At 41.1% G+C, this 26,601-nt stretch overlaps 1 protein-coding gene across 1 annotated transcript; it reads left to right on the top strand.

The window, feature by feature from the left end:
* The first annotated feature begins 225 nt into the window (after nt 1–225).
* Nucleotides 226–26,142, top strand: LOC119734379. The gene is made up of 18 exons (XM_038207871.1): nt 226–488; nt 6,728–6,799; nt 7,187–7,246; nt 7,774–7,842; nt 8,178–8,249; nt 8,681–8,752; nt 10,632–10,706; nt 11,080–11,172; nt 13,264–13,335; nt 14,511–14,585; nt 14,887–15,030; nt 16,456–16,524; nt 18,329–18,403; nt 19,770–19,841; nt 20,807–20,863; nt 23,023–23,195; nt 23,671–25,497; nt 25,721–26,142. Exons 1-18 carry the CDS (start codon nt 247–249, stop codon nt 25,882–25,884), a joined length of 3,483 nt encoding a protein of 1,160 aa, XP_038063799.1. The 5' UTR covers nt 226–246; the 3' UTR covers nt 25,885–26,142.
* The last annotated feature ends 459 nt before the right edge of the window (nt 26,143–26,601 follow it).

The raw sequence follows: 26,601 nt of genomic DNA, 5'->3' as shown, positions 1-26,601 counted from the left end.
AAAACGCTCTGTTCCATTCATCATTTTCTTTTAAAAGAGTCACGAGTTTATAGAGACAGTAGGTTGTGCATTGAACCATGGTTGAGCAATAACATGACTCATAGGGGAATACCCAGCGCACCCATGCAGTACACCTCTTTGTCGTTGTAAAAACCCTGGATTTGGGGTATATAAGCCCCTTGCATATGAGCGAGCTAGACGACAGTGGTAAAAATAGTTGCCCCGGAAAGTAATAGTTGTAATTGGATGTATAAGAAGACTGTTATATATACCATGTCACTTGGCAAGAGAATAACGATGAGTCCGACTGATGCAGCAATATGTCTCGTGGTCATGTTTCAGCTTCTTGCGATGTTGACCACGGCGGTCGCGTTGAATCCAACGGGGGAAGCATGTGATGTGTGTGAATGCAAGGGACCCGTAGTCATCTGCACGGGAAGAAATCTTACGGAACTACCCAAAGGTATCCCCAATGGGACGAAAGCACTGTAAGTAATCCCAGTGAGTTTGCACAGGGGGAGGTGGGCCTGGGGTGGGGGAGAAGATATGACGTTGAATTTTTCTCTGGTTTTTGGTATTCTGAAAAAAGGTCAATGGAAAAGGTTTTGAACAATAAAAATCCAGTGTTTTTTCTTGCTAGTCGAGGCGCGGCCGGACGGGCCGGTGGTTGACTTATCATACTGGTAATCGGACTTTACATTCTTCATTTTCATTTTATATCCCAAGAAACCTTCCCAATCATAAACGAAATGCTTTCTTGGATTAAAGATCGCACTATAGCGCTAACCAACCCGATAATTTATTCCATCTGGTTTGCTCTCATTTAGGCCTATAGAAGAATAAATAAACTGTAGGTGATTTCCAACGATCAGTCAACTGACTCATTTTTGGAAATACTTAGTTTCTCTATATCAAATGGTTATGCATGTTTTTTAATTTTTTTCTCGAAAAAAAAGTAATTTCTACTGAGCTGAACAATGTTTTTGAGTGATGTTATTGCTGGCAAAGAATAAAGAAAAGCAAATGATCCTACTGGCCTACGCCTTTTAAATGCATATCAAAGCTTTCAAGAATCATTCCTCTCGAAGATTAAAAGATTCCTAAGGGCGGATCTGGGGAGGAGCAATCGGGGACATGCCCCTCACCCCTCCCCAGATGACTATTTATTAAAAGAATAAAAGCAACACAGGAAATGAAATAGGCTGTTTTGAAATCGACGCATCTCATCTTCTTTTCTTACGATATGTGATTTATGAATACAAACCTATAACCACAGGGGAATACTAGGGAACATAATTATGGGGAACCACGGGTGGACTCCGCCTGGAAGAGAGGTTCACTGCCTGGCTTTATAGAGGACACTATGTAGGCTGGCCCTTTGAGACTAGCAAAAAGAAGCTCTGATGATACCATCAGAAAGCAGGACAAATCACAACTGACATGCCCTCGGGTTCTTTGTTATGTTATTGGAGCACCGTGTGACCATAAGCAGGATGGAAGCCGTGAATCGTACTGTCAGCTTGTATTTCTGTGAATATTTGCCCTAAACTAGCTTTATTTTTAATAGGGTGTAAGGCATCATTTATTTTTTTTAAATGGCGATGGGCTTCAGGACTACGGTTAGTGGTGATTATCTGTGAATAAAATATTCGAGAAAAAAGCCATTCGATTACCCCCTTAAAATTGAATAGAAAATGAAAGATGACGACATAAGCTTTAACTTGATGTGTATTTCAACACCTTGGAGAATTTTTTTTCCCTGATTTTTTTGGAATTGGGGGTATCTATATATATTTATCACTGGGGTCTATTGTAGTTTATTTGCCGAGGAGCCTCTCTGGTGGTCTGCTGTGCCCTTGTGGGGGTAAACTTCCGTTTCCTTTCCATAGTAGAGGCTTAGATCTGGGGGTTCGAATACAACTAGGGGACCACAGTGCCTGAGTTGTAGTTTGTAATAGACATTTCATCACCGGTGATTAGAAGAATGACTCCTTTGAACTTGCAAGGGAAATTCCCTGAAGAGTCCGCGCTTAACATCAATGTGTATAGACCTGAATGAAACCGTTCATAGGTGTGGCGCTTGGCATTGACACGAACATTGGAGAAAGACTCTACATAAACACGGCATAAACACTACCTAGCTAGTCCGGTCCATGAGGAAATAATTTGCAAAATGGTGTTTTATCTCCGTTGTTCTCTATCCGTGCCTTTTTCATTCATTGTTTTTCTTGTAAAGGAGTCACGAGTTGATTACATGCCGCAGGTTGTATCATATGGTTGAGCAATAATTATAGCTGACACACTACTGATAATGTGGTAACCAACGGATAGCGCATCACCAACTGATAATGTCTACTAATAACAGAAATTGACCCCGCAAAAAACCCGCAAAAAACTAGAGATTCGCATTTGTTTTTACAAACGCAGAGTGGTCGGGTAGACAACTATTTTACTGCCCAGTTAAGCTATGAATATTTTTTATGTAAGAACAAAGGATCGCGAAATTAAATCCTTTCCAGGACAATCAATTATTTTGTTTAAAAAATGAATCTTAAACGGTGTGATTTCAGTAAACATTCTATGTACACATACAAGTTATTTCTGGCTTGATAACGTCATTAGTCAAAAACGGGAAGTTAATACTGATTTAGTTCGGAGTGGATGTTCATGGTAAAGTTAACTAACGTATGAAAATGTAGAAAATATAAGTGTATGTATTCATAACACCGAGCGGCGGTTTGATGACGTCACCGTATTTTGAAGCAAAAGGTGAACATTGTAATGGTATCGTTATTTGGGCTAAGATATACGCCATGGATCAAATAATGGAAATAAATTTGAAATATGATCGTTGGCAAATTCTCATAGAAGTAACTTCCTGTCTGATGACGTCATGAATTTGAAACCTTGCCAAGTTATCTGTGGTTTAATAATCAAAGAATATCAAGGGGCGATTTGGTAAAATTTGAACTTATGGTTTTAAAATTAAAGAAAAGAAACACCATTTTATGATTTTGAAGTATCGAAATATAGGTTTTCCCGTCCAATTTCACCAAGTTTTCATTAAATTGAACGCCTGACTCATTCAATTTAGATTGAAATTGAAAGATCTAGCAGATCGTCATTCGACAATCAAAAAGAATCATTCAATGTCATTATCCAAGCAATATTTGATGTCTTCCATCCGTAAATGTACACCTCTATTTCTTAATTAAAGGGTCCAGCAATGAATTTTTCTTAAGATGATACATTTTGTGCAACTTTCTTCTCCTCTAAAATATATGATAACTATTTATTATGACATCCTTTTTGGTTAATCTTATTACAAAGTGCATTGCTTCAAACATTAATTTCCATACTTTTCCGGACTACTGAGCGCGCTGTTGCTGTGATGTGATTTCAGCAGTGGCGTAGCCACGGGGGGGGCGTGGGCGACAGCCCCCCATGAAACCTTGTCGCCCCCCACCAGTCGCCCCCCCCCCAACTGAGATTTTGAGTTTCTAAAAATAGTTATCATTGATCTACATGACGCCCCCCCCCCCCATGAAATGTTCCAGCCCCCCCCCCCCCCCAGCGCGCCCCCCCCCCCCCCCCCCCCCTGAAAAATTCCTGGCTACGCCACTGGATTTCAGGAAGACACTGTTCAGTTTAGGGGTTTTCTTTCAAATTTTTCACCCAAAATTTACTAATTTAAAACATTATTTTGTGAGGAAGGGTTGCTCATTGGCTTACTATCATGTAGTAACACAACAAAGAATCGTCAAAGAAAAGAAATTATAAGAGCAAAATATCCAAAGTTGTAGCAACCTCTTGTACTGAAATAGCCATGTAACATTGATCTGCCCTGAATGACATCAAAGTTTTGCTTTCATTAATATGGAACTTTGCATAAGCATAAAAACGGAGAAGGCACAAGAAAACACTCTTCAAAATGGAAAAAATTGAAAAAATAAAGCTTGAAAAAACAAAGATCTATTTTTAAGGTTTGTATTGAAAAATTACTTTGCATGGGCCCTTTAAATATGTGTTCGGTCTGACATGCGCAAGAAAACATTTAAGAAATGACCTAAGAGAAGTGTTCCCGATGGTACAACCATTGCCAAACATACATGCCCCGATGTCTTGCACGTCAAGAAGTCGTCAAGTTAAAGATGTCCCTTGCTCAAACATTTAAACAATTAAGTAGAAAAGATCAACAGTGCAAAAGAAATTATCTTAGCCCTTTTCATTTAATTAATTTGGTACATCTTGTATCCCTCATGTCAGTAAATTTGTTACATTGTCACCGAGATTTTTATGGATTAAGAAATCTTATTATTTTGACTGACCAAACGATGAAAGTGATTGCCCATATATAAATTAAAAACGAAAAGCATGCTAATACGTTATAAGCGCACCGACGTTCGCTAAGGCATCAACCGTCAAAAGGTTGCAAAGACTTAATTTAGAAATGCTACAAATTAATGCCCCAAACCGAAAGCGAACATCCAGAGCAAAAGCTTGGTTGCCTAGAAATGAAATTGAATGCCCCTAAAATGTAAAAGAAACCCTAATTCGAACACATCTGTAAAACAAAAACCACGCGAAATTGAATGGCCGATAATGAAAATATTAGAAAAATTCGGAAATCGGCCGGGAAAACCTATAATATATCGAGGTAACGAAATAATATTTCGAGGTGACGAAATAACATTTTGAGGGAACGAAATAATAATTTGAGGGAACGAAATAAATAAAAACAATCATCACGCATGCCTGTCCCTTGCCGCACCAATTGATTGTTTTTTCGCAGATGTATCGATGAAAAACGAGGCTAGAAACGATTACTTGTAAAATCGAATAGTACACTGTCAATTCGAAAGTGGAATCCTGCCGGAATCGAAATACAAACACGGTTAATGGCGTTGCTCATTGTTAAACGTAATGATGTGTTCACATAATGCCAAGACCACAAATAGACTTTTGTACGAAATAATGGAACAACTACAGTGTATCACCAAAAGTTGAGACCCAAAAAAAAATCGAACGGAAAAACGGGCGAACGGAATGGTTAAAAAGCAGACTCGAATATAATTAATAGATGAAAGAGAAAACTGCCGAATCGAATGGTAAGACAAAACGCCCCCCCCCCCCCCCCCCCACACACACACACACACACACACCCAGACTTACGTTACATACCTTGTGTGGACATTGCTTTGTTTTCGTGTAGTTAAGAAAACTCGGTACAAAAAATAACCTTACTTAAACTGTGAAAACTCTTTTAACCCAATTTTTTGTCTATGATTCCCTATAGTGTTTCTCTTCATTCTGCTACGGATAAACCTAACCCAAAAATGCCTCTAAACCTGTTTTCCAGAAAGGGCAAAACCTTATGTGGACACGGCTTAGTCCACATAACGTTAACACAACCTGCATTATGTGGACCTCTTTTGTTCACAAGTCCACATAGGGTATGTAACACAAACTCACACAAAACAGCCGAATTGTATGTAAGTGCAAGAACTCAAATACGAAAAGAACAGCGAAGGCAGTAATGGAGTTCCATAAAAGTACCCCCGGCGCCAAACTTTGCAACACGCGGCTGGCATATTTGCCCCCCAAAAAGTTGGTTCTGGGTCCGCACCTTTGACGGCGGGAGACTCTTGAGACGTTGATGGCAGCAAACAGGGTCGGCGGAACCGGGGGGGGGGGGGGGTGATTTTCCCAGGCCAACAAAATGCTCCTCTGGAGGTCATAAAATGTGCCCCCTCGAGATGAAAAGAAAACTGCCCCTCAAACGCACACGTATGACATCATAATGATAGTGCTACAAATAAAATTGTCTCCTCTCTTGTATAATGCAAAACTGCCCCACAAAAACACAAGTACCCCTCTCGCAGTGACAAGATTGTGTACCTTCTCCAGATGGGAAACTAGCCCTCGAAAGCACAAATACCCCTTTCGCAATAAAATTGTGCCCCTCGTGAGATGGAAAATTGGCCTCTACAAAGCAACAGTGCCCCTCTCGTGCTAAAACAAAATGGTCTCTCTGCATAAATAGGTAAAAGAAACACGAAGAGCAAGATGGACAACGTATTCATAATTGTTTCCTCGTCATATAGGTTTATAGCGAAATAAATGGGACCATATCCTTGTTCTCCACTTTCACACCGACGGAAGGCAAGGGCAAAGGCAAAAAAAAGAAAAATTGGTCCCCCCAAAAAGTGGGTCAAACAAAATTACGGCGTGGGGTTCGGGGCCCGCTTAAGGGCCCCGAAAAATTTTGGATTCTAGATGCTCTGTAGTGCGATCTGAGGCAATTTCTGACCACTTTAACCAATGTTTTTTTGAGGAAAAGACAGTGGTGTACTCATTGCCTGCCTTTATTGCGATGTCACATAAAAAAAAAAAAATTGGTTTCGTTTTTGGGGGGCCATGGCCCCCTTTGGCCCCCCCCCCCCTGGATCCGCCATTGACGGAAGGTGCCTCTTTTTCTGAGCAAATGCATGCCCCTTTTCGGTGCCCCCCCCCCCCCCCCGTTTGAAAAACGTTCCGCCGCCCCTGGCAGCAAATACACCGGTCCTTTGCAATTGTTTGAGAACGGGAAGACTCTCTTGTTTTGATAGTCTTACAAACCCTCCTTCCAAATAGTCTACCTGGCAAATACCTTTCAATCTTCTTTTGAATAAATTTACCACTTTTTCTTTGAACACTTTGGTCTTTTTTTATTTTACATTTAAAACAGTGAACTTGGAGAGAATTTCTTGCGGGAGATACCTTACGACGGTTTGCTGGAATTGAGATCCCTCGTCAGAATGTAAGTTGTCCTGTGTTGTAGACCGATGGCTTGTTTCCTCTCTTTTGTTTTAACATCATTATTTTCTGTTTTGTGGGTTCTCCAGTGTTGTCAAGGGGAAACAAAAGTCTATACTGGAGTTATTAAGCGCCCATTGCAGTTGTCGATGATACCATAAGCCTATACCAATCTACTAGTCTGAAACTGGTATTGTAAATGGGCCTTAATATGAATCACGGTATTTAAAAAAAAAGATGATTCTTCTTACTCTCTTGTGTGTTATCTGCCTTTTCTCGGGTAATGATTGTGACATTGTCAGCTGCACTGTGTTTGCTCAGCACGACATCTGCTCTCGTGTAAATATCGAAGTTAATGTCATATCTCAATCCAGCCTTTTTTCACCCTCAGAAATATAGCCAACAACTTGATCGAAACACCGTTTGAATTGCCGGAATCTGTCAGGAATATGTAAGTCGGAATATGTGATTATATAGGGTACGAGGGTGATGATATAGGGTATGAGGGTGATAATGGTACGAGGGTGATGATATAGGGTACAAGGGTGATTATATAGGGTACGAGGGTGATTATATAGGGTATGAGGGTGATTATGGTACGAGGGTGATGATATAGGGTACAAGGGTTATTATATAGGGTACGAGGGTGATTATATAGGGTATGAGGGTGATTATGGTACGAGGGTGATGATATAGGGTACGAGACATTTTATTAATTTGACAAAATTCTATGGATGTCATCTGAGTCAAATTCTTACTGCATTGTTCACGAAGGAAGCTGCTGCGTTCCATTCAAACTTACGAGGATTCCCACAAGACTTGTACACAGTCTTTTTGGCACCTGGGCCACCCCCCCCCCCCCCCCCCCCAAGGAATCATCTAAGACGGGGGCTCTTCACATTGTAGTGAAACTTTTTATAAATTTCAAGTACAACTAAAATCACAATGCATATCATGTTCATTCCGTATTTTTGACAGTATTGCACATGGGAATCAACTTCAAGACATCAAGCCCATACTGAGGAACTGTGTGAAAATGATAGTAGCGTAAGTTAATTGGTACTTTTTTGGTTACAGCCGAATGATATACCCGGGCTACATCCAGCTTGGAGCAAGTTTGGGCGAGAGATATTAGTGTACTACGTGTACTTATTGATTTGTAAAGAACAACGTGCGAGCGCCTCTTTATAGTCCAAAGATGGCCAATACGTCACCACAAACTTCTGGTTCTGGCTCCCTGTTATGCATTACGATACGCGTGGCTATAATTGGTAACCAGCGATGGAACTTACTGATCTTACTCTTGCCTAGCCTCGACTCCATCCTAGTAAATTCTCCCACGCAGAAATGTTTTGAAATACAAACTTGAACTTTCTCCACAGGGATTTTGGGAACAACAGTCTGCAAATCATCAAAACAGATACGTTCAAGAATTGTACTAAACTAGCATGGCTGTGAGTACATTTTCTTCTTCGTGTTTAAGAGATTGATTTAATTTTAATTTTGTATCCCTTCATTGCCTCCAAATCTTTGATGATAAGTATTTTAGGCCAGTTGGCCATTTGTGTCGGATGACACTTTACAATCTTGCACTCTGCTCCAGTTCTTACATTTTGTCGGCGTTCTAGTAAAACCTGATGAATTGTTTAAAACAAGTTGAATAAATTGTGTTTTAATTTTGCTATTGGAAAAAAGATTGGTTTTTTGGTTACAAATCCAATTGAATTAAATGCAGTTTACATTTTGTGATTCTTTATTTAATTTTATTACATTTTTCGGTAATGATTATGTGTCGTTTGATAGTCACAACAGTTATAAGGACATCATTCATCACGCCAACCGTTGTGCTTATTTTTGTGTTTGTTAATTTGTCCCCCATCGACAGACTCTTGGAAGAAGACAGAATAACGGAAATACAACCAAGAGGGTTTACGGGGCTGCGAACCCTTAACACGTTGTAAGCCACCTTTCAGTTTTGTTTTTATATTTAATAAATGGTTTTTACATATATTTGTTTATTGCTATTCCGGCCCCGTTCTCTACCTCGTGGTCCATCGTGTTGTGCTTTCATCTCCATGACGAATCTTAGTTGAGGAATAAATGTATAGCTTCTTAAACAGGGTACATATGAAGCCCGGGAAGGGACAGGGTGGAATTTTTTTTTTTTTGGAGTTTGCTAATTCGTTCGCACGAATTACTAATTCGTTCAAGTCGCACGAATTACTAATTCGTTCGCACGAATTACTAATTCGTTCGCACGAATTACTAATTCGTTCGCACGAATTCGTGGGAACGAATTAATAATTCGTGGGAACGAATTAATAATTCGTTCGCACGAAATAGCAATTCGTGCGAACGAATTAGGAATTCGTGCGAACGAAATAGCAATTCGTGCGAACTAATTAGGAATTCGTGCGAACGAAATAGGAATTCGTGCGAACGAATTAGCAATTCGTGCGAACGAATTAGGAAATTCCCAAAAAAAGTTCCACCCTGTCCCTTCCCGGGCTTCATAGGTACACGTACATAGAACACAAGACCTACAAGTCAAAATACGCCAGCATCAGGCCTCACATAAAAGCACTTTATTCTCCCACATAGAATACTCTTTAAAGGGAAAATACAACATTTGCAAACATCAAAAAATAAAACTACCAAATCATTTTGAAATACCTTGCTGGACTGTTAGTGAATGACAGTGTAAAGCATCCTGTAAAATCATGGCACCTGGTATACTGTCATTTTCAAGAAAAGTGGTATTTTTGTATCAATTTCCAACGCTGATCGGCCGATCAGCGTTGGAAACAACTGGCCTTTTTTCAAATACTGGCCCCAATGGACCAGCGCGCTTGTTTGCAATCAATTACAAACCTATGAACGGGTACGAGCCAGCTAGACTGGTTCCCTGACCTTACAATTCCCCAATGTATGTAAACTGCTCTGTTTCTTCTTATATGGAGTCAGGGAACCAGACTACAGGAAAATGATTGCTTTTCTTGGTTTTTATAGCATTTTCGATCCCAAAACCTCAAAAAAGTCAGTGTAACTATATTTGCTATATATTTCCAACCCCCCAATTCCATCCATTTCTGAAATTACAGTAAAAGCAAATGATGTATATTCCCTTTAATACTGTAGTCAGCGGTTAAAGGACAAACAATCATGACCACCACAATTATGTAACATACGAGAAGCATTATTAGCTGATGAAGCAAACAATTTTTGCCTTAATTAATAAATCAACATGAACATGTTTAATTATAAATGACCGTATAAATCACATGTATATAATAATGCAACACACATATACACATGCATATTGGCATTTCCATATACAAATCGGGTACAATGAATTGACTGCCAATTTTGGATTTGAGAGGGAGACACTGGAGGACACAGCGGAGCACGATATTCTGTTCAGTTGTCATGTACTTTCCTAAGGCAAGCCAAGTTTACCACCAAATTATCTCACGTTATACAAAAAAATACACAGAGGTATATTTATCTAAAATAATAGATAACCAACTGTTGCATTCCTCTGAGTGTTTTCTGCAACAGATGAAGCAAATTTACATGATATGTGATTTTTGGTCACGCCATGTCGTTATGTGGGTGAAGTTACAGTTTACAGCCACAGGGCGCTTTTACACCTTTTTGGCCGCTACATGATCTGACGATGTGAATGACCTATATCTTGTGCATGTACAGGCATGCGGGGGTTATTGACCTAGAAACACATGTGGTGATAAAATTCTCCACGTGGTTCCATGGTGTGATTTATTTTTGGCTAAGTTGCTCCCAGGGTTAATATTATCTTCGTTTTTCCTTTCAAACAGTAGGATGACTAAATGTGACTTGAACGTGTTACGGCCACATACCTTTGGGAGCACTTCACCTTTAGTGTCGTATTTGTAAGTATAGCACTGTCTTCCATTTTTTTTTTTTCAAACATAATAATGCCCAAAATTTGAATTGAAAGTGTCAGTATACGGCCACCAGACGTATACATGCAACTTGGGCGCTAGAACTTTTTTCTTCGAATTTTGAATTTTGGTTGAAGTATGTCCGACAAAAATCAAAAGTTGCGCCCAGGTTTCTTGGTTTATTCCCTTTGGAGCCTGCCTTAATTAAAATTGTGTAGGCCTCGTGGCCTGGAGCATTGGATTTGTGGTCTGTGGGTATAGGTTGTGGGTTCCAGTTCAGCCTGTGGTTATGGTGTGTGTGCCCTTGGGCAAGGCACTTTGTCACTCATTGCTTCTCTCCACTTCTTGTTTAATTATGCAGCACTATTGAAGAGTGTAACTTGGAGGAAATTCAACCTGATGTGTTTATAGATCCAACTACAGAGAATATTTTTTACAAAAGCATGGCCCGTCTGTAAGTAGTGGTACATATAAAAAAAAAAAAAAGACTGTAGGCCTATACGACTTGCAGAAAATAGATTTATTTTACGAGGTAATGAAATAGAAAATTGAGCTGTCCTTTGATATAAAAAAACAGGGTTTGCGTTAACCATAGTACCCACGTGGGGTGGTTTTATATTATTTTGATTATTCCTCGTTTTGAATAAATGGGATATGGGGGCTAAGCAATTGCACACCACTGGCCTTATTGAGATGTACGTGGACCCAACGGGAGGGCGCTATATAGGCCTACCGAGTGGGTAGGCCTAAAGTCTTTTGCATTTACCAACATTTACCAATTCCAAATAGCGCCCCCTGCTGTATTGTATCCGCCATAGAAGCTAACGGAACTAGCGATTGTAGTTGTTACTGAACAACCACAAGGCTGTTCCCAAAATATTTTTGATTTTCTATTGGATGATACAAATTGATTTAAACTCTTTTTCGAAAACTGTAACTTTTAAACTTGAAAGTTATATTCTTAAATATTTGCACTTCCAGTAACACCGGAAGAGTCACATGACCTTGACATATCAGCAGGCATACAGTTTGGTGTCATACCTTATCATATTTTTTAGATATTACTGCTAGAAAATTTCCTCATTAAATATTCATGACATAATAACTTTGGAACAATTGGCTAAACGGTAATGTCAATGCAATATTTTTTTATCTTTGAATGACACTTCATGCTAATAATTATAAGGTATCAACCCCATCAGATTTATAATAAGTGAGATATTAGAGTCTTAATTTAATACTCCTAGTAACACCGGAAGTAATAGTCACATCGTCAGGCCAATGTAATAATTTCTTATCACATTGTTGAGATATGGTGGCCACAAATTAGCCTCATCTTTTTTAATTCTTGACGTCATAACATGAGAACAATAAACTTCACGATTATCATGCAACACATTAATCTTCGAATGTAATTTCATGCTAAATGGAGGTATAAATCCTTTCAGACTGATAATTCGTGAGATCTGATATTAAGGGTATAACATTAATACCCTCGGTAACTCTTACGTAAGGATCACGTACATTACCTTGACATCTTACTGTCTGTCGAGTTTCGTAACGATCCCGTTTTCGCTTGCATAGGTGTGATTTGAAACATAACGTTTTTGATTGACGTCATCATGACGTCACAGAGTTATCACTTTTTGTTCAATGTGAATCTTCTTGCAAACCTATTACAAAAAGAATTTTGAATTCAGCGTGTTGCGTTCGTGAGATTTGGCTATACACCTCAAACCTAAAAAAAACTCATAACAATTCACGTGAGGGTGTCATTATAACGTCACCTCAAATATCACATATATGACATCCCGGTCTCTACATGCAAAGACTCAACCCAATCCGACACGTAATTCAGGAAATATAGGCCTGCAAAGAATGCAACTTTACGAGTGTGTGTCATGTGATCGGCGATGACGTCATCGTACGTCATTTCTTCGGCTCATGTCTTCAGATGGTGGTATGCCAAGTTGGAAGTACACGTAGATCGGATTTTTTTAAAAGTGTCAAAGTGGGGTTGCAGAAAAATCAATGCAGGAAAAAACCCCAGAAATGCCGGATATTGTGAAGCTTATAGGATTTTTATGAGGTCATATACAGTGGTTGGGGTGTTTGATTACTCCAAAATACCTCTCCGGACATAAAGTAGACTTCTATGAATTATGCCTAATGACAACTACTTTTGTAATTTGGAAACGGTTTTAAAGGTGGATAATGCGATTTTCTTACGAGCATTACATTTCGGCCTCCAACGGCAACCTGGCCAGTTTTATGGTCGCACAAGGGTCGAGGCCCAAAGGTCGCAGCCCTGTGTAAAGGGGGTCTAAGTCACAACCACGTTGAACCCTATCCCACCAGCAGGTGCATTAATGTGTATAGCGGGGTATTTCGTATTCTGTGCCATCTTGATACCAGGGAACAGCTAAATATGATAGAATTGGGGATGAAGGCGTTGTGAACTTCAATAGATTGGCTCGTAAAAAGTTTGCAGAATTTTATTGTTTTCTCTTCGTCTAATATTTCTTTTAAAATGTTTTATATTTAGTTATTTGTCTCAAAACAAAGTACGGCAGATCTCTTCGGGTGCGTTCCATGGAGTGAACGAAATCAATGACCTGTAAGTTATCCATATTAGTTATCCGACGAGTGTGAATGGAGCACGGAATAATTTTATACATCTGTTTCCCATTTGTACGGGGCAAAAGGTGCAGTGCAACCACCCACCCACCCACCCACCCAATTCATGGGCGTCGCCAGGGGAGTGGCAAGGGGGGGGGGGGGCACTTTTCCATTGGAAAAGCCCCCCCCCAAAAAAAAAAGGGGGGGGGGAAGGAGAAAAAGAAAAGAAAAAGAGGCGCGAAGTCATAGTGTTGTAAATTGAATGGGTTGGGGGAGGGGGGGAAAATGTCCCTGCCCCCTCTAAAACTGATAAATCGAGAATGTGTTGAGATATACAGGCATTTTTTGGCAAAAATATGTTTTGCCCCCCTCTAGAAAAAAAATCCTGGCGACGCCCATGACACCCATCCATCCATCCAGACTTCCATCCAGACTTGTTACTAGCTCCGCTGTTAAAGGGAGGAATTCAAAAAATGTTTTGGAAGTCTGTTGGCATTTTCGAAAGCGTAAACATTTTTTTTTAACAAGTGGGAAAAACAATATTTGGAGTTGTAGGGAAGGCAACTTGTTTTAGATTTTAATGACAGTATTTGTCATCAAATGGAATTAATTGCGTCATCATGGGTAACATTAATCCATCCATCCATCCATCCATTTATCCAGACTTCCATCAATCCATTCAACCACCCACCCCCACCTTCCCACCTACCCATCCACCCACCCACCCACCCACCTACCCACCCACCCACCCACCTACCCATCCATCCACCCACCATCCATCCACCCATCCACCCACCCATCCATCCACCCATTCATCCATCCATCCACCCACCCATCCACCCACCCACCCATCCATCCACCCACCCACCCATCCACCCATCCACCCACCCATCCATCCACCCACCCACCCATCCATCCACCCACCCACCCATCCACCCATCCATCCATCCATCCACCCACCCATCCATCCATCCACCCATCCATCCATCCATCCACCCATCCACCCACCCATCCATCCATCCATCCATCCATCCATTCATCTAGACTGCCATCCATCCAGACTCAAAAAGATAAATCACACAAAACAATGAAATAACACCTAAAAACACGAGGGCAAAATTATATTGCAAGAATAATATGTATAACACTGCAATCTTTGATCTTCGATTTCAGTCGACTTTCCCAGAACGAAATCGTTTCTGCTGGTCTGCCAGAGGATGTGTTTCGCAACATAACAATAAATCATCTGTAAGTGTAACGGCGCAACAGAAATTTTTATTAAATTTCTGTTCCTTGAAATTGCAAAACAAAGTGTTGTTTGTATTTGACGAATTTTTCTGTAATGCGAGTGAACGGCGGGGCGTTGAAATCCATTTAACGACAAAGTAGTATGACTTATGAACCATTTTAAATTAACTGCCTGTCTAAAACTTTGTAAAACGTTTTTCCCGATCCTTTTTTAAACTTGTGTTATGCATGATTTAAACTAGGGATCAGTTTGTAATGCTGACGACAATTTCCAAATTCAGTTGTTTATGTTTACTTTTAGGGATTTGTCGTCCAATCGACTGACTTACATTCCAACTGGACTTTTCAAGTCGCAGACTGCTCTCCGATTTCTCTACTTACAGCGGAACCAAATCAGTGTCCTAAATGATAAGGTGTTTGCGGGGCTTCACTCGCTGAGAGAACTGTGAGTTCGCCCTTCAAGTTTATTCCAAACTACGTTGCTTTATTCCAAGACGTCACTGCTGGCTAGTTGTTGTAGCGACTGTTCACGCAAAGGCAGTCCGTCCAGGCCTAGACTTGATGACAAGTCGTTAGATTTTATCCCGTATTTTGTCTGTGAACGTCAGTCGAACTCCATCTGCGCGGCTTGTATAAGACTAGTAGTAATCGGCTGGGTAGTCTGGTTCCCAGACCTGACAATTATTCCCGACGCTCACGTCTTAAATTGTAGGTCAGGCAGCCTCCGTGGCTAAAAATAAACATGACGACATTAATGGCCCTTTTTCAAAGCGCGGCTTCGTTTCCGATTTCGCTTTATCACTTGTAGCTTTTAATGTTCTGATCAAATCTTTAAATAAATCACTTGCTTCGTAATATCATACAGTTATGATAATACAGTTTGATGTTTTTGTAAGATAACATTGAGTAATGTTGATCTGGAATCTTCAAAATTAGGGAACCAAATAGCACTGTTAGCAGGCGGAGCCGAATAAAGACCGAGTTTTGGAAAATCTCGGTAACGGTCGTCAAATTCAAAATTGTACATGACGCAGCAAAAAGTTCGCCCGTACGATCCGAATATATTTGATGCACAAAATTGTCGTTGAATTTCAAGTTTTCTAAATGAAAACAATGAATATTAATTATCAACTCATCTAAAATAAAATTAATAAGCAATTAGCAGTTAATTAAACCTATATTATATACTCGGAAATACTCGGGCGCTATCCGCTTGTCGACGAAACGACTTCGGCAAACTTCGAAAATTTTCGGAAAAAGGAGGAATTCCTCCCGTTTTAGTCACGTGACGTAAATTGTAATACATTGTATTACCGGAGGCTACCGGACCTAAGATTCATCAGGAATAGTCGGAATCTTTTGGTCTGGGAACCAGACTATCGGCCGGGTTGCGATAAATCTAGCGACTTGTCGATTATGTTCTCGCACCGTTATTCATGAATGCAAGCAGCGCAATACATATGCAGTGCATTTTTGCGGTGAGATCCAATCGCGCACCGCTATGCAAATGAGGACTCATTCATTCTGTTACATGCGGAGTTCTTCTCAATACGCTAGGGACATGTTTGCAGGTCTGGCGACATTTTAAAGACCAATACACTCATCTTGGTCAATTGTGTATAGAAATAAAATTGATCATTGCGATATTCTTGATTTATTGGGAAAACGTTCGTTGACGTAATTTGGGGATATAATATGCAAATTAATACGTAAACAATGCTCACAGGTACTAGTCAATGACATGTACTTTATGTCTGTGTGTTGTTGATTTATTTTTAATTGAGCGAGCCACATTTTTTTAAATACTTTTGCTAATTCGGTTACTTTGTATTGAACACTATTTTGACTTCCATTTTTTTTTCCATTTTAGTATGATATTTGACAACCCAATCACTGAATTAGCGGACTGGCTGTTTTACGCGACCAACCTAACAAACCTGTGAGTATGCACATTTTGTCGTCCATGAATGTAATTTCGTTATTGTAGGCCAAAGCTGCAAAAAAAAACAAAAAAACAAAAGCTTTGAAATAATCTCCAAGAGTCGTAACACATCCTTACTAAAATTCCAGGAATCTGTGTGTGTGTGTGGGGGGGGGGGGGGGGTCTGTCTGGGTGTCTGTACGCCGATTATCTCCAGAACCGGGCACAGTATGAAGTTGAAAATCGGCGGGTGTGTTGCTCGGCACCACAGAATGTGCAGTGTCAAGTTTGAACTTTTTTGCAGTTTGCAGGCGACTGAGCAACCATCACTGTAGGGCGATACCATTGTCCAGTATGGGTGTATATCAGTGCCGGGGATGGCCTGGCGACATGTACGAAGTGCGTTCAACCTGTGAGTGTGAGTTCAACCTGTGAAAACAACACAATTGAATCGTGTGCGTAGTGCATGATATGAGCAGTTTGAAATTGCCCCAACCGAACAGGCGCATTTTTCGACGGGCCCTGCACTAGTCTTCTCTTCTATAATTCCAGGAATCTGTGTGTGTGTGTCGGTCTGTCTGTCTGTCTGTACGTCGATTATCTCCAGAACCGGGCACCGTATGAAGTTGAAAATCGGCGGGTGTATTGCTCGGCACCACAGAATGTGCAGTGTCAAGTTTGAAGTTGTTTGGACGAGCGGTTCTCGAAAAAGCTGCAAATAAAGTATATAGCCTAGACCACCAACACTGATGTTCTTTTCAATTGTTTACGTCATGTTTCAAGCTAAAGCGCGCGTGCTCAATATGACACAACAATGAAAAAAGGACGGGCACATTGTAGGGCGACACCATTGTGCGGTATAGCACTGCACACCATGTCTCCGTACATACATGTACGTGAGTGGCATGCGCGGGCACAGGGCACGGGCATGCATTTTGTAGTCAACTGAGCAACCATCACTGCACTGTATGTAATATGATGCGCACTGCCGTCTTTATTTTCAAATGTTTACGTCATGTTTGAGCTAAAGCGCGCGTGCACAATATGACGTAACAATGGAAAAAGGACGGGCACATGCATTTGGCGGAGTCCTCACTGTAGGGCGATACCATTGTCCAGTATGGGTGAATAGACCGCCAAGCACTGCATACCGGCGGCATATACACGTACGTAAATGTGTGGCTGCGCTGCGATATTTTTTTTTTACAACTATCTGGGGTACCCATTTTTCAGGCGACTTGAATCAAGGTTATAGGATTGTATCTTAAAACGTTTTTTTCAGTCGGATACTACTTGTATAGCAGCAAATTCCTTTTCTTTTCCTGATCTGAGGCTCTGGAGGATTTAAAAAAAAGGGAAATAAAGTCCGAAATCCGTACTAAGTTGAAAAATAGTAGCCTCCACTCAAGCCTGGTATAAAAACCAAGCCCCATAGGAAAGCGCACAAAGTACCCCAGATAGTTGTGTAAAAAAAAATATCGCGCACGGGCACATGCATTTTGCAGTCGACTGAGCAAACATCACTGTAGGCGGTCGACTGAACAACCCTTACCGTAGGGCGACACATGGGTAAACATCAGTGTCAGAGGACTTACTGTAGGGCGATACCATTGTCCAGTATGGGTAAATATCAGCGCCAGCAAATCAAGACATGCGTTCAACCTGTGAGTGTGCATTCAACCTGTTAAAACAACACCATTGAATCGTGTGCGTTGTTTGTATGAGCAGTTCTCTGCCCCTTCCGAACAGGCACACTTTCGACGGGCCCTGCACTAGTTTTGATAATAACACCATTTCATTATTTTGATTATTTGAATATTAGGTACATATTCCAGACTGAACTTTCGTCGATAGGGGAGCGGCCGTTCGCGACCGTGAACCACACTCTCCAACATGTGTGAGTATTACATTACAGCTCCAGCCTTGTTCCAGCATTACAGTGTCAATTGGTATATAGGGGCCTATGTATGAGGTATTCCTGTATTAGAAATGTTTTAAATTGAAGAAATTATCTGTTCGTTTTTCGTGGAAACGATCAGAGAAGCCGTCCTATCAGCTTGGTGACTCTTCACTTGACTGTGTGGATTAAATCAAACTACTTGGATGTACATTTCAAAGCAATCTCTCGTGGGACAAACACGTTCAGGATTGTGTCACAAAGTGCAATAGAACTGTGGGCCTCGTCCGTTTGATTACGGGTGGATTGACTTCCAACGTTGCCCTTCATCTATACAAGACTCTTGTTCGACCTATTTTGGATTTCTGTTCGCCCATTTGGTGGGTGTACAGCAAGAAGCATACAGCTAGAGTCCATTCAGCGGAGAGCAAGCAGAGCCATTCTGAAGCAAGGTTATCAGGAACAATCTTACGATGATCGCATTAAGTCTCTAAGTCTTATGACTCTGAATAACCGTAGAGATATTTTGAATATGTCTTTCACTGGTTTTTCACTGCTAAACTGCTGGTTAACCCATCGTTTGATTTTATGAGTGATTTTGTGAGCACTTTTGTTGTTAACAACAGGCATCTTGACTCTCTAACTTTCCATCATGCTAAGGCTAGGACAGATAAATACAAATATTCCGTAAACGTGCGATTTCCAAAATTTTTCTAGTTTTGACCACCATATTAGGAATGATATCATCACTTCTCCTTTTAATGTTTTTAAAGCTAGCCTCGGACAACATTTTTATACTGTACCGTAATTCTTATTGTTTAGTATTGTTATACCACTGTCTTGTACTATTCCATTTTATCCAGGATTTTAATGGGAATTTTAGATTATGACTGTGTTCAACTACTTTTTTCGCCGTTATATAGCTTTTTTTTGGGGGGGGGGGTTGCATCTTGCATTTTTATCCTAGGTTTGTTTTTACTTGTCAATCAAATTATGCCCACGGTTTTAACTCTAGTTGCATTTTGGCTGTTTTGTTCTTTGACTGTTTTTTTTCTACATCCCCAGTATTTTATTGGGTATTTAGTCTTTTGCGTATTTGTTTGTTTGTTTATAATTTGCTTGTTTGTTGATATATTTCCGGGTGGGTTTTTTTGATGGGATTTTTTTTTATTGATCATAGTCATTATTTATACTGTATAACATTTTTCTTTCTTTTTTTCTTTTGGTCTGACACATCTTTGATGACAATTTTTACAAACTTTTGTCTAGACCAGGACAATTTAACTTTTTATTATAAAAAGATTTTTAATTATTGTCCGAAGATATAAAATAAAATAAAATAAAAATAATGACTTTGGTGTTTCAGATCAATTTACGGCAGTCCCTTGAGGAAAATTTCCGATGCTGTCTGGCAAGATCTCGGTCAATACTCTAACGTGTAAGTCAATTTACTGCTCAACAAGAAAAGGCAATTTTGGAATATTTTTTTCCTTCCTAAATAGACTCCCTAGCAAGACAAGGAATTGGTAGGTTCAAAACAATGACGAAAATTCCAGGTTAAGGTCAACAGAGCTCAATATAGTGATGTAATTTATAGAAGTTTGGGTTAAACTTGTTGGGCAAAGTTTATAACACGTACTATACATGGTAGGAATTACAATAAGATACTTTTTAGACACTTGCATGGTGGTAGCAAACACGCCGGTCCTTTTCAATTTTTACCTCATTTTAAAGCATTTGCTAAATGACACAAACAATAGAAAAGTGCAAATGTGTTTGCTGCCACCAAACTTCTCAAAAGCCTCCCATTGTTCTTAAGAGTGTTGAGGTCAAAGGTCATCTAGGTCTTAGAGGTCATTGTCAAATATGCTTCAAATGTTTCTTCGTCTATTTAATTAATTTTGATGCTTCGTAGAAAGAGCGATACTTTGCGGTTGGGTTCATGATGTCTCTTCATAAATTCCAGGTCAAAGGTCATTTCAGGTCATTTTTGATAAAAACACACACCTTTGATCAATGACTGTTAACTTCAATAATTGCTCAGAATAGAACCGTTAAGGCAACAGGTGTAATTCGTGGAAAGTTTTGTTTTTATGCAACGCCTTTAAAAAGGGAAAGTGAACATTTTTGTCACCTCCAATCTGATCTGACCTGACATGATTTGATCTGCATGACCTGACTTGACCTGACGTGACCTGACCTTACTTTGCTTGACCTGATGTGACCTAACCTGAGCTACCGTGGCCTTGACAGCACACAACTTCCAGAGTCCATAGAGCAAACAAAACCAAACGGACACAATTGGTGGACAGTTGCATTTTTCGCCCGTCAACACATTGAACGCCATAGGGAACCAGCCATTGTAAAAGTATCACAGATCGTTTTCCCTTTTTGTTTCTTTAGAATAATTGAAAACACATTGGAGGTCGTACCATTCACAAACAGAACTGACCTCAAAATGTAAGTATCGATGATTACTTATGGTAATATGAAATTATCTGAAACTTATTGACCTTGATCGGTAATCAGAATTGCCTCATACTGGAATGTTAAAGTGAGCTTTTTGTTGAAAATTTATTTGTGAAAATATTTCTGTAGTACTTCTTGTATTTGTTAAGATTAATGTTAGTTGTCCGTTTAGCCATTGTACTTTTGGTTTTCTTTTTATTGTACTTTGCTTAACTTTATTAATTTGAAATGTATATGCGGGGCCCCGGTGGACAGAGTTGTCAATGACTTGACTCGAGTCCGACTCGAGTCACAAATTGTGGCGACTCGACTCTTCTCGAATTCCAACGGGTAACTGACTCGACTCGACTCGAGTCCCTCATCAGAAGACTCGACTCGACTCGAATCGAAGGTTAAATGCACCCGAATCCCAAAACTGTTCCAAAATATGTTGAACTATCCTGGAACTAGACTATAAACGCATTTCCACGGTAAATCAGTGTGCAAATGCTATGGACAGGTGCCTGAAAAAGAAAAACAAAACGAAAACGAATGGGGCTGCTTCGACAATTGCTAATAAACACATGTTTGGAAGCGGGGCTGAACACAGCGAAACGAGTGGCATATAATACACAGTTAGTAGTAGTTCATAACGTAAGGTGTAAATGTTAGATGTATTTGAGTATCACTTCTTTTGTGTGCCCGCAATCAGCATGTGTACTCCTCAGCGAACACACTTAACAATGAAATCTGTCTTCAGCTAGCAGCCGCTGAAATTAAATCGCCGAATGAAAAGAAGGGAAAACCAATGATTGAAAATAATGAAAATAAAACAATGTAAACAAAATTTAAATACAGCTATACAAATTGACATAGGCAAGCCCAAACTATGATCACGTGCAGTATCTTTTTTTCATACTGCTTCTGCATAATGAGTGCTTCAATTTAACGCATAGAAAATAAAGCAAGTCCAGATTTTTGTTTTTGACGATCTTCATCCAATCCCACTAAATGAAGAGTTAAAACCCTATTCGCAAAAAAAAGTTCGCTTGTTGGTTCTCGTCACTCAAAACCCCGTTCATGTGTTTATTCAACACGAGAACGGGGTGTTAAATACGTCCCGCCAAATATTAGTTAAATACCCCTTTATACGCGCAAAGGCTCCGGAAGCCAAACACCGAGCCGAACCGGCGCTTTGTTACTTGCATTGCATAACAGCTCCACAGAACACCCCTTCACTGTGCTTCAACCACCCAACTCGTAAAAGTCTTAAGACATGTAGAGGAGTTTTTGGGCGGGGCCTGCAGAAAATGGGGTTTCATTGGCCAAGATTATAAGAACCGATGTGTGTACGTTCAAAACGCATTAACACTACCAGCACTGATTCGGGGGCACGGTTTGACAGGGCGTCTCACGACGTAAGACTGCCTGTGGCGTATTCAGAGCGTATCAGTGGCGTATCTGGGGGGGGGGGGGGGGGGGGGGGTACCCATCTTCCAAATCGGGGCGCTCTTCAAAACTCATCATTATTATGCATACTGGAAAATGCCGATTTTCACGGCGCATTGTAATGGTTTTGGAGCTTGATTTTAACCATTAAGGAAATAGTTACTGAACAAATATCTTTCACAAAATCATCTGGGAGGGGGGGGGGGGCAACCCTCTGGATACGCAACTGACTGGCCTTCCCTTGCGAAGATATGTCGCTATTTGGAGTTGGCATCTTCCAAAATGAGGGCGCATCTTCCAAAATGAGGGCGCTCGAAAATTAGTATGCCAATTTTCACGGCGCGTTGTAATGGTTTTGGAGCTTGATTTTCTTCTTATTGGGTGGGTTCAAGTCAGAACGCTCTAACCGTTTATGAAAAAAGTTACTGAAAAAAAATGTTTTTCAAAAAGATATCCGCCGGGGGGGGGGGCAAGTTGCCCCTGCCCCCCCCCCCCCCGGACTGACTGCCTTGCCCTTGCAAAGATGTAGTTATCGGAAGTAGGTCACACCACTTGGATTCCATAATTAAAGGTTGACACGTCTCACTCCATGCCATCGAAGCATGACTGCCCCCGTGCCTTAAGCAGCAGGTCAACTCACTAAAGTGAAGCAAGGCTGCTCACTCAAACACTGACGATGATGCTAACTGACTCTGTCATATTTTGTCGTTGCTTTCTTCCAGACAACAGGTTGGTGACGGATTTGCACAAAGAATAAATGTGTCTGAAGAAGAGGCGAAGCTATTGAGCATTTCGGGGTTTAGGTGTGGCATGTCCAAGGACAACAGCTGGCATTGCACGCCATGCCCACAAGGCACATACGGAACCTATTGGAGGTGTGCTGCATGCCCGCCAGGTAAAACAGCTAGCTAATTCGCAGCTTCCAGTGGCGTAGCCGGGGGGGGGGGGGGGCGACAGCCCCCCCCCCCCCCCACTGAGATTTTGAGTTTCTAAAAAAATTATCATTGATCTACATGCGCCCCCCCCCCCCATGAAATGTTCCAGCCCCCCCCCCCCCCCCCCCCCCCTCCAGCGCCCCCCACTGAAAAATTCCTGGCTACGCCACTGGCAGCTTCCATTACAAAATGGTTGGAAGAAAACTGCAAAGTATCTAAACCTGACGTGTATAACGCTATGGGAGAAAATGGCTGGAAAGATCGATTGAAATACACATTGGGAGTTGATATTTGGCGGCAATCTGTCTGTTTGGCTTTTTTTAGTTTGTATAGGCTACATTGTGTACAAATAAATTTTCCGATCTAAGATGTCTCTGTTATAATTTTATCATTAAACAAATTTTGGCACGGATTTTGTTTCTCCTTTTCATACAGGCGGATTTTACCAAATCAAGACGGGGCAAGTGGCTGACCGTTCTCAAGGTATCAACTGTCAGAGATGCAACAATGGCACCTACATAACGCCTGAGGCGCACCCTGGAATCAGTCCTGCGAATTGCACGGTGTGTCCTACAGGTACCAATAAGAACCTCTTCGCTGGCTTCCGAGCCTGTCCGTGTCTGGCCGGCTTCTACCGTACTGACCGGTTCGGTAAATGCAATCCGTGTCCAACCGAAGGAGTCAACTGCTCAGAGGAGTACCAACACCTCCTGTCTGGCTTCTGGTGGACCTGGGACTGGGGTTTATCGGATGACAACTACCTATCCTACGAGCGATTCGTCCAAAATGTGCGGACTGAAGATCTCAACTATGACAACACAAGCAAGAGGTTTGGGGGTGTGTTACCCAAAGTGCATAAATGTCCTCGTAGTGAGTCATGCGAGAATGCTGTGCTGGGTGGTATCAATGCAACATGCGAGGAAGGCTACACGGGTTGGCTTTGCTCCCAATGCAGTCCGTACTATTACCCTTGGTTCGATCACTGCTTCGAGTGTCCCAAATGGTGGTGGTTCCTGCTTGAAGTCATTGCTGTATGCGTGGCCATTGCTCTGATTGTCATCATCATAGTTTGGCAAGTGCGCAAGGTCCGAAGAAACGGTCGGTCTGCCGTCAGCCTGCTGCTTGCTCGAGGGAAGATCCTACTGGGTTTCTACCAGGTCATGGGGGAGATATTCTCAGCGCTAAATGAAGTTGCATGGCCGAATATATTAACAAGCGTTGGCTCTGTCTTTAGACTGTTGGAGGTGAACATCATGCGGTTGCTTATCAGTCCTAGATGCTATGTCCCAAACTTCACTTATCCTAGTATTTACATTGAGCTCTTGGTCGGCATTAGTTTTGTGTTGTTCGTTCTGCTTGCCGCCTGGTGTTTTTACAGCTCCAAGAAGTGTTACCTGAAAGCAAAGAAAACACCGCGTGCGGAACGAAAAACTCTTCTATCGCAGACCAAGCAGATGTGTTACTTGTTTGTGGTGATGCTGCTCTTTATTTCCTATCCAAGCCTATCTAGTGTTATCCTCACATTATTGCCCTCTGGGTGTGACCTCTTCTATGTGGATGAAAAGGACACCCTCAATGTGACCAGACTTCGAGCCGATTACTCGATTGATTGCCAAACGCAGCAGCATGTTCAGTTCACCTACGCAGCTGAGGTCTTTCTCTTCTACGTTGTTGGGTTTCCCTTGATGTTGTTTCTCCTCTTGTGGTGGAACGTCAGAAAACGGAAGAAGACCGGGGCTGTCGGTGGTAGACGGGAAAGTGAGGATCAGCCTTTGCTCGATGTTGCTAGTCAATGTCGTTTGGATGCCGGTCGTGTCGCCAGTTACAGAAACGAGTTGCCTGATGAGACAGATGATGAACTCCTACACACGGAACCGCCAAGCCAGGCTGAATTCAATTGGGAGAGTTTCCTGTGCGAGAATTACAAGCCAAGGTTCTGGTACTGGGAGATTCTGGAGCTGGCCCGCAAGATTGTCCAGACGCTGTTTGTGCTGCTGTACGGGCCCGACGATCACTTCACCATGTTCGCCACCATCGTCATATCGGTGGGCTTTCTGCTCCTGCACGCTTACGTCAAACCCATGAAGGATGCTGCCGAGCATCGTCTGCAGATGTGCTCGCTTGGTACCATCTTCCTGAACCTGTTGGCTGCGTCGCTGCTTCTGTTGCCGAGCGAGGATGCTCAATCCAGCCAGAATAGAAAGGAAGTCCTTTCTGTTGTTCTTGTCCTGATGAACCTCAGTATCATCGTTTTTGTCATCGGTAAGAATCTATTCACATCTATCTGTTGCTTTTCTATAATCTGTTAACATCTTGCAGTTGTCGATAAAATTGTGATTCAGCTTTTGTTTGGTGTTGAAATTTGGTCTAAGGGCTCCGCTGGGCTCGTGGTTCTTAAAATCAGAATGTTACATTACAAAAGTACCTTCTGGCAACTATAGTTACAAGAAAACTAGTTTCTTTCTCTCTGCTTTCATCGCTATAGCTAGCTTGATCTGGACCGGCGTGAAGGCTATATGGCGTCATGGATGCTTGCATCACTTAGGATCGTGCATCGCTGTGGCGTGGGGCTGGTGTTGTGGACCTCGTCATCGTGGGCTAGAGGTGAACAACAATGCCTCCGATCGCAGCAACGAACAAGATTCATGACAGTCAGCTTTGAATACTAGACCTGATTCAGTATAAAATCGACAAAAGATACTTTTTAAGAGCAAAGACACACGGGATTATGTAAAAGAAGTGATTGTTCAGCCGTTCCGGTAAGTGCTTCAAACAGTGGAGCATGTTACTGTCAGCTCACTGTGAAATGAACCTTCATTATTTTGAGCAATTTCGTTAAATTTTTATTTTTTACATATTTATGATGCTGGAAAGGTTTAAAATAAGACTAAAACAATAAGGTATACCTGCTCATCAGGTGGAATATAAAAGGTATTTCCATCATCAAAGGATTAGGACACAATGCGCTACATGCATTTTATGAATAAATATATGAACCGTGTAAAGCCCTTAACTGTGGTTATGCCATTGGAACGGAGGAAAATCACTTCTTTACATAATTGGCAACTTCTCAGCAACCCAAGTGCTGCTTTCATGATTTTTCAGTATTGAAATAAAAAACACTCAGCTTTAATCTGATATCAAAAACATAACAATTCACGGATCACTTTTCTGAAAAACTAGGCAAATGTTTCAGGGTTTCATATGTTTGTTTGGTCACTCTGTACGGGTTGAAAAAAGTGTACAAAAGCTATGGAGAGGGGGTGAAAAAAAGGAGGGGAAAAAGAATAAATCCTAACAAAGTTTCGGCTGACTAATCAGCTCTCTTGCCGAAACGGCGAAGGAAAAAAATAAAAATAATCAAAG

Source organism: Patiria miniata, unplaced genomic scaffold (genome assembly GCF_015706575.1).
Source record: "Patiria miniata isolate m_02_andy unplaced genomic scaffold, ASM1570657v1 HiC_scaffold_27, whole genome shotgun sequence".
Taxonomy (NCBI): Eukaryota; Metazoa; Echinodermata; class Asteroidea; order Valvatida; family Asterinidae; genus Patiria; species Patiria miniata.
This window is presented reverse-complemented; position numbering and strand designations above follow the sequence as displayed.

Excerpts from the sequence above, each read along its gene's own strand:
- LOC119734379 (XM_038207871.1), top strand. The coding sequence starts at position 247 with ATGTATAAGAAGACTGTTATATATACCATGTCACTTGGCAAGAGAATA. Across the intron at positions 489-6,727 it reads CCCAATGGGACGAAAGCACT|TGAACTTGGAGAGAATTTCT; the intron begins GTAAGTAATCCC and ends CATTTAAAACAG. Across the intron at positions 13,336-14,510 it reads GTGAACGAAATCAATGACCT|TCGACTTTCCCAGAACGAAA; the intron begins GTAAGTTATCCA and ends CTTCGATTTCAG.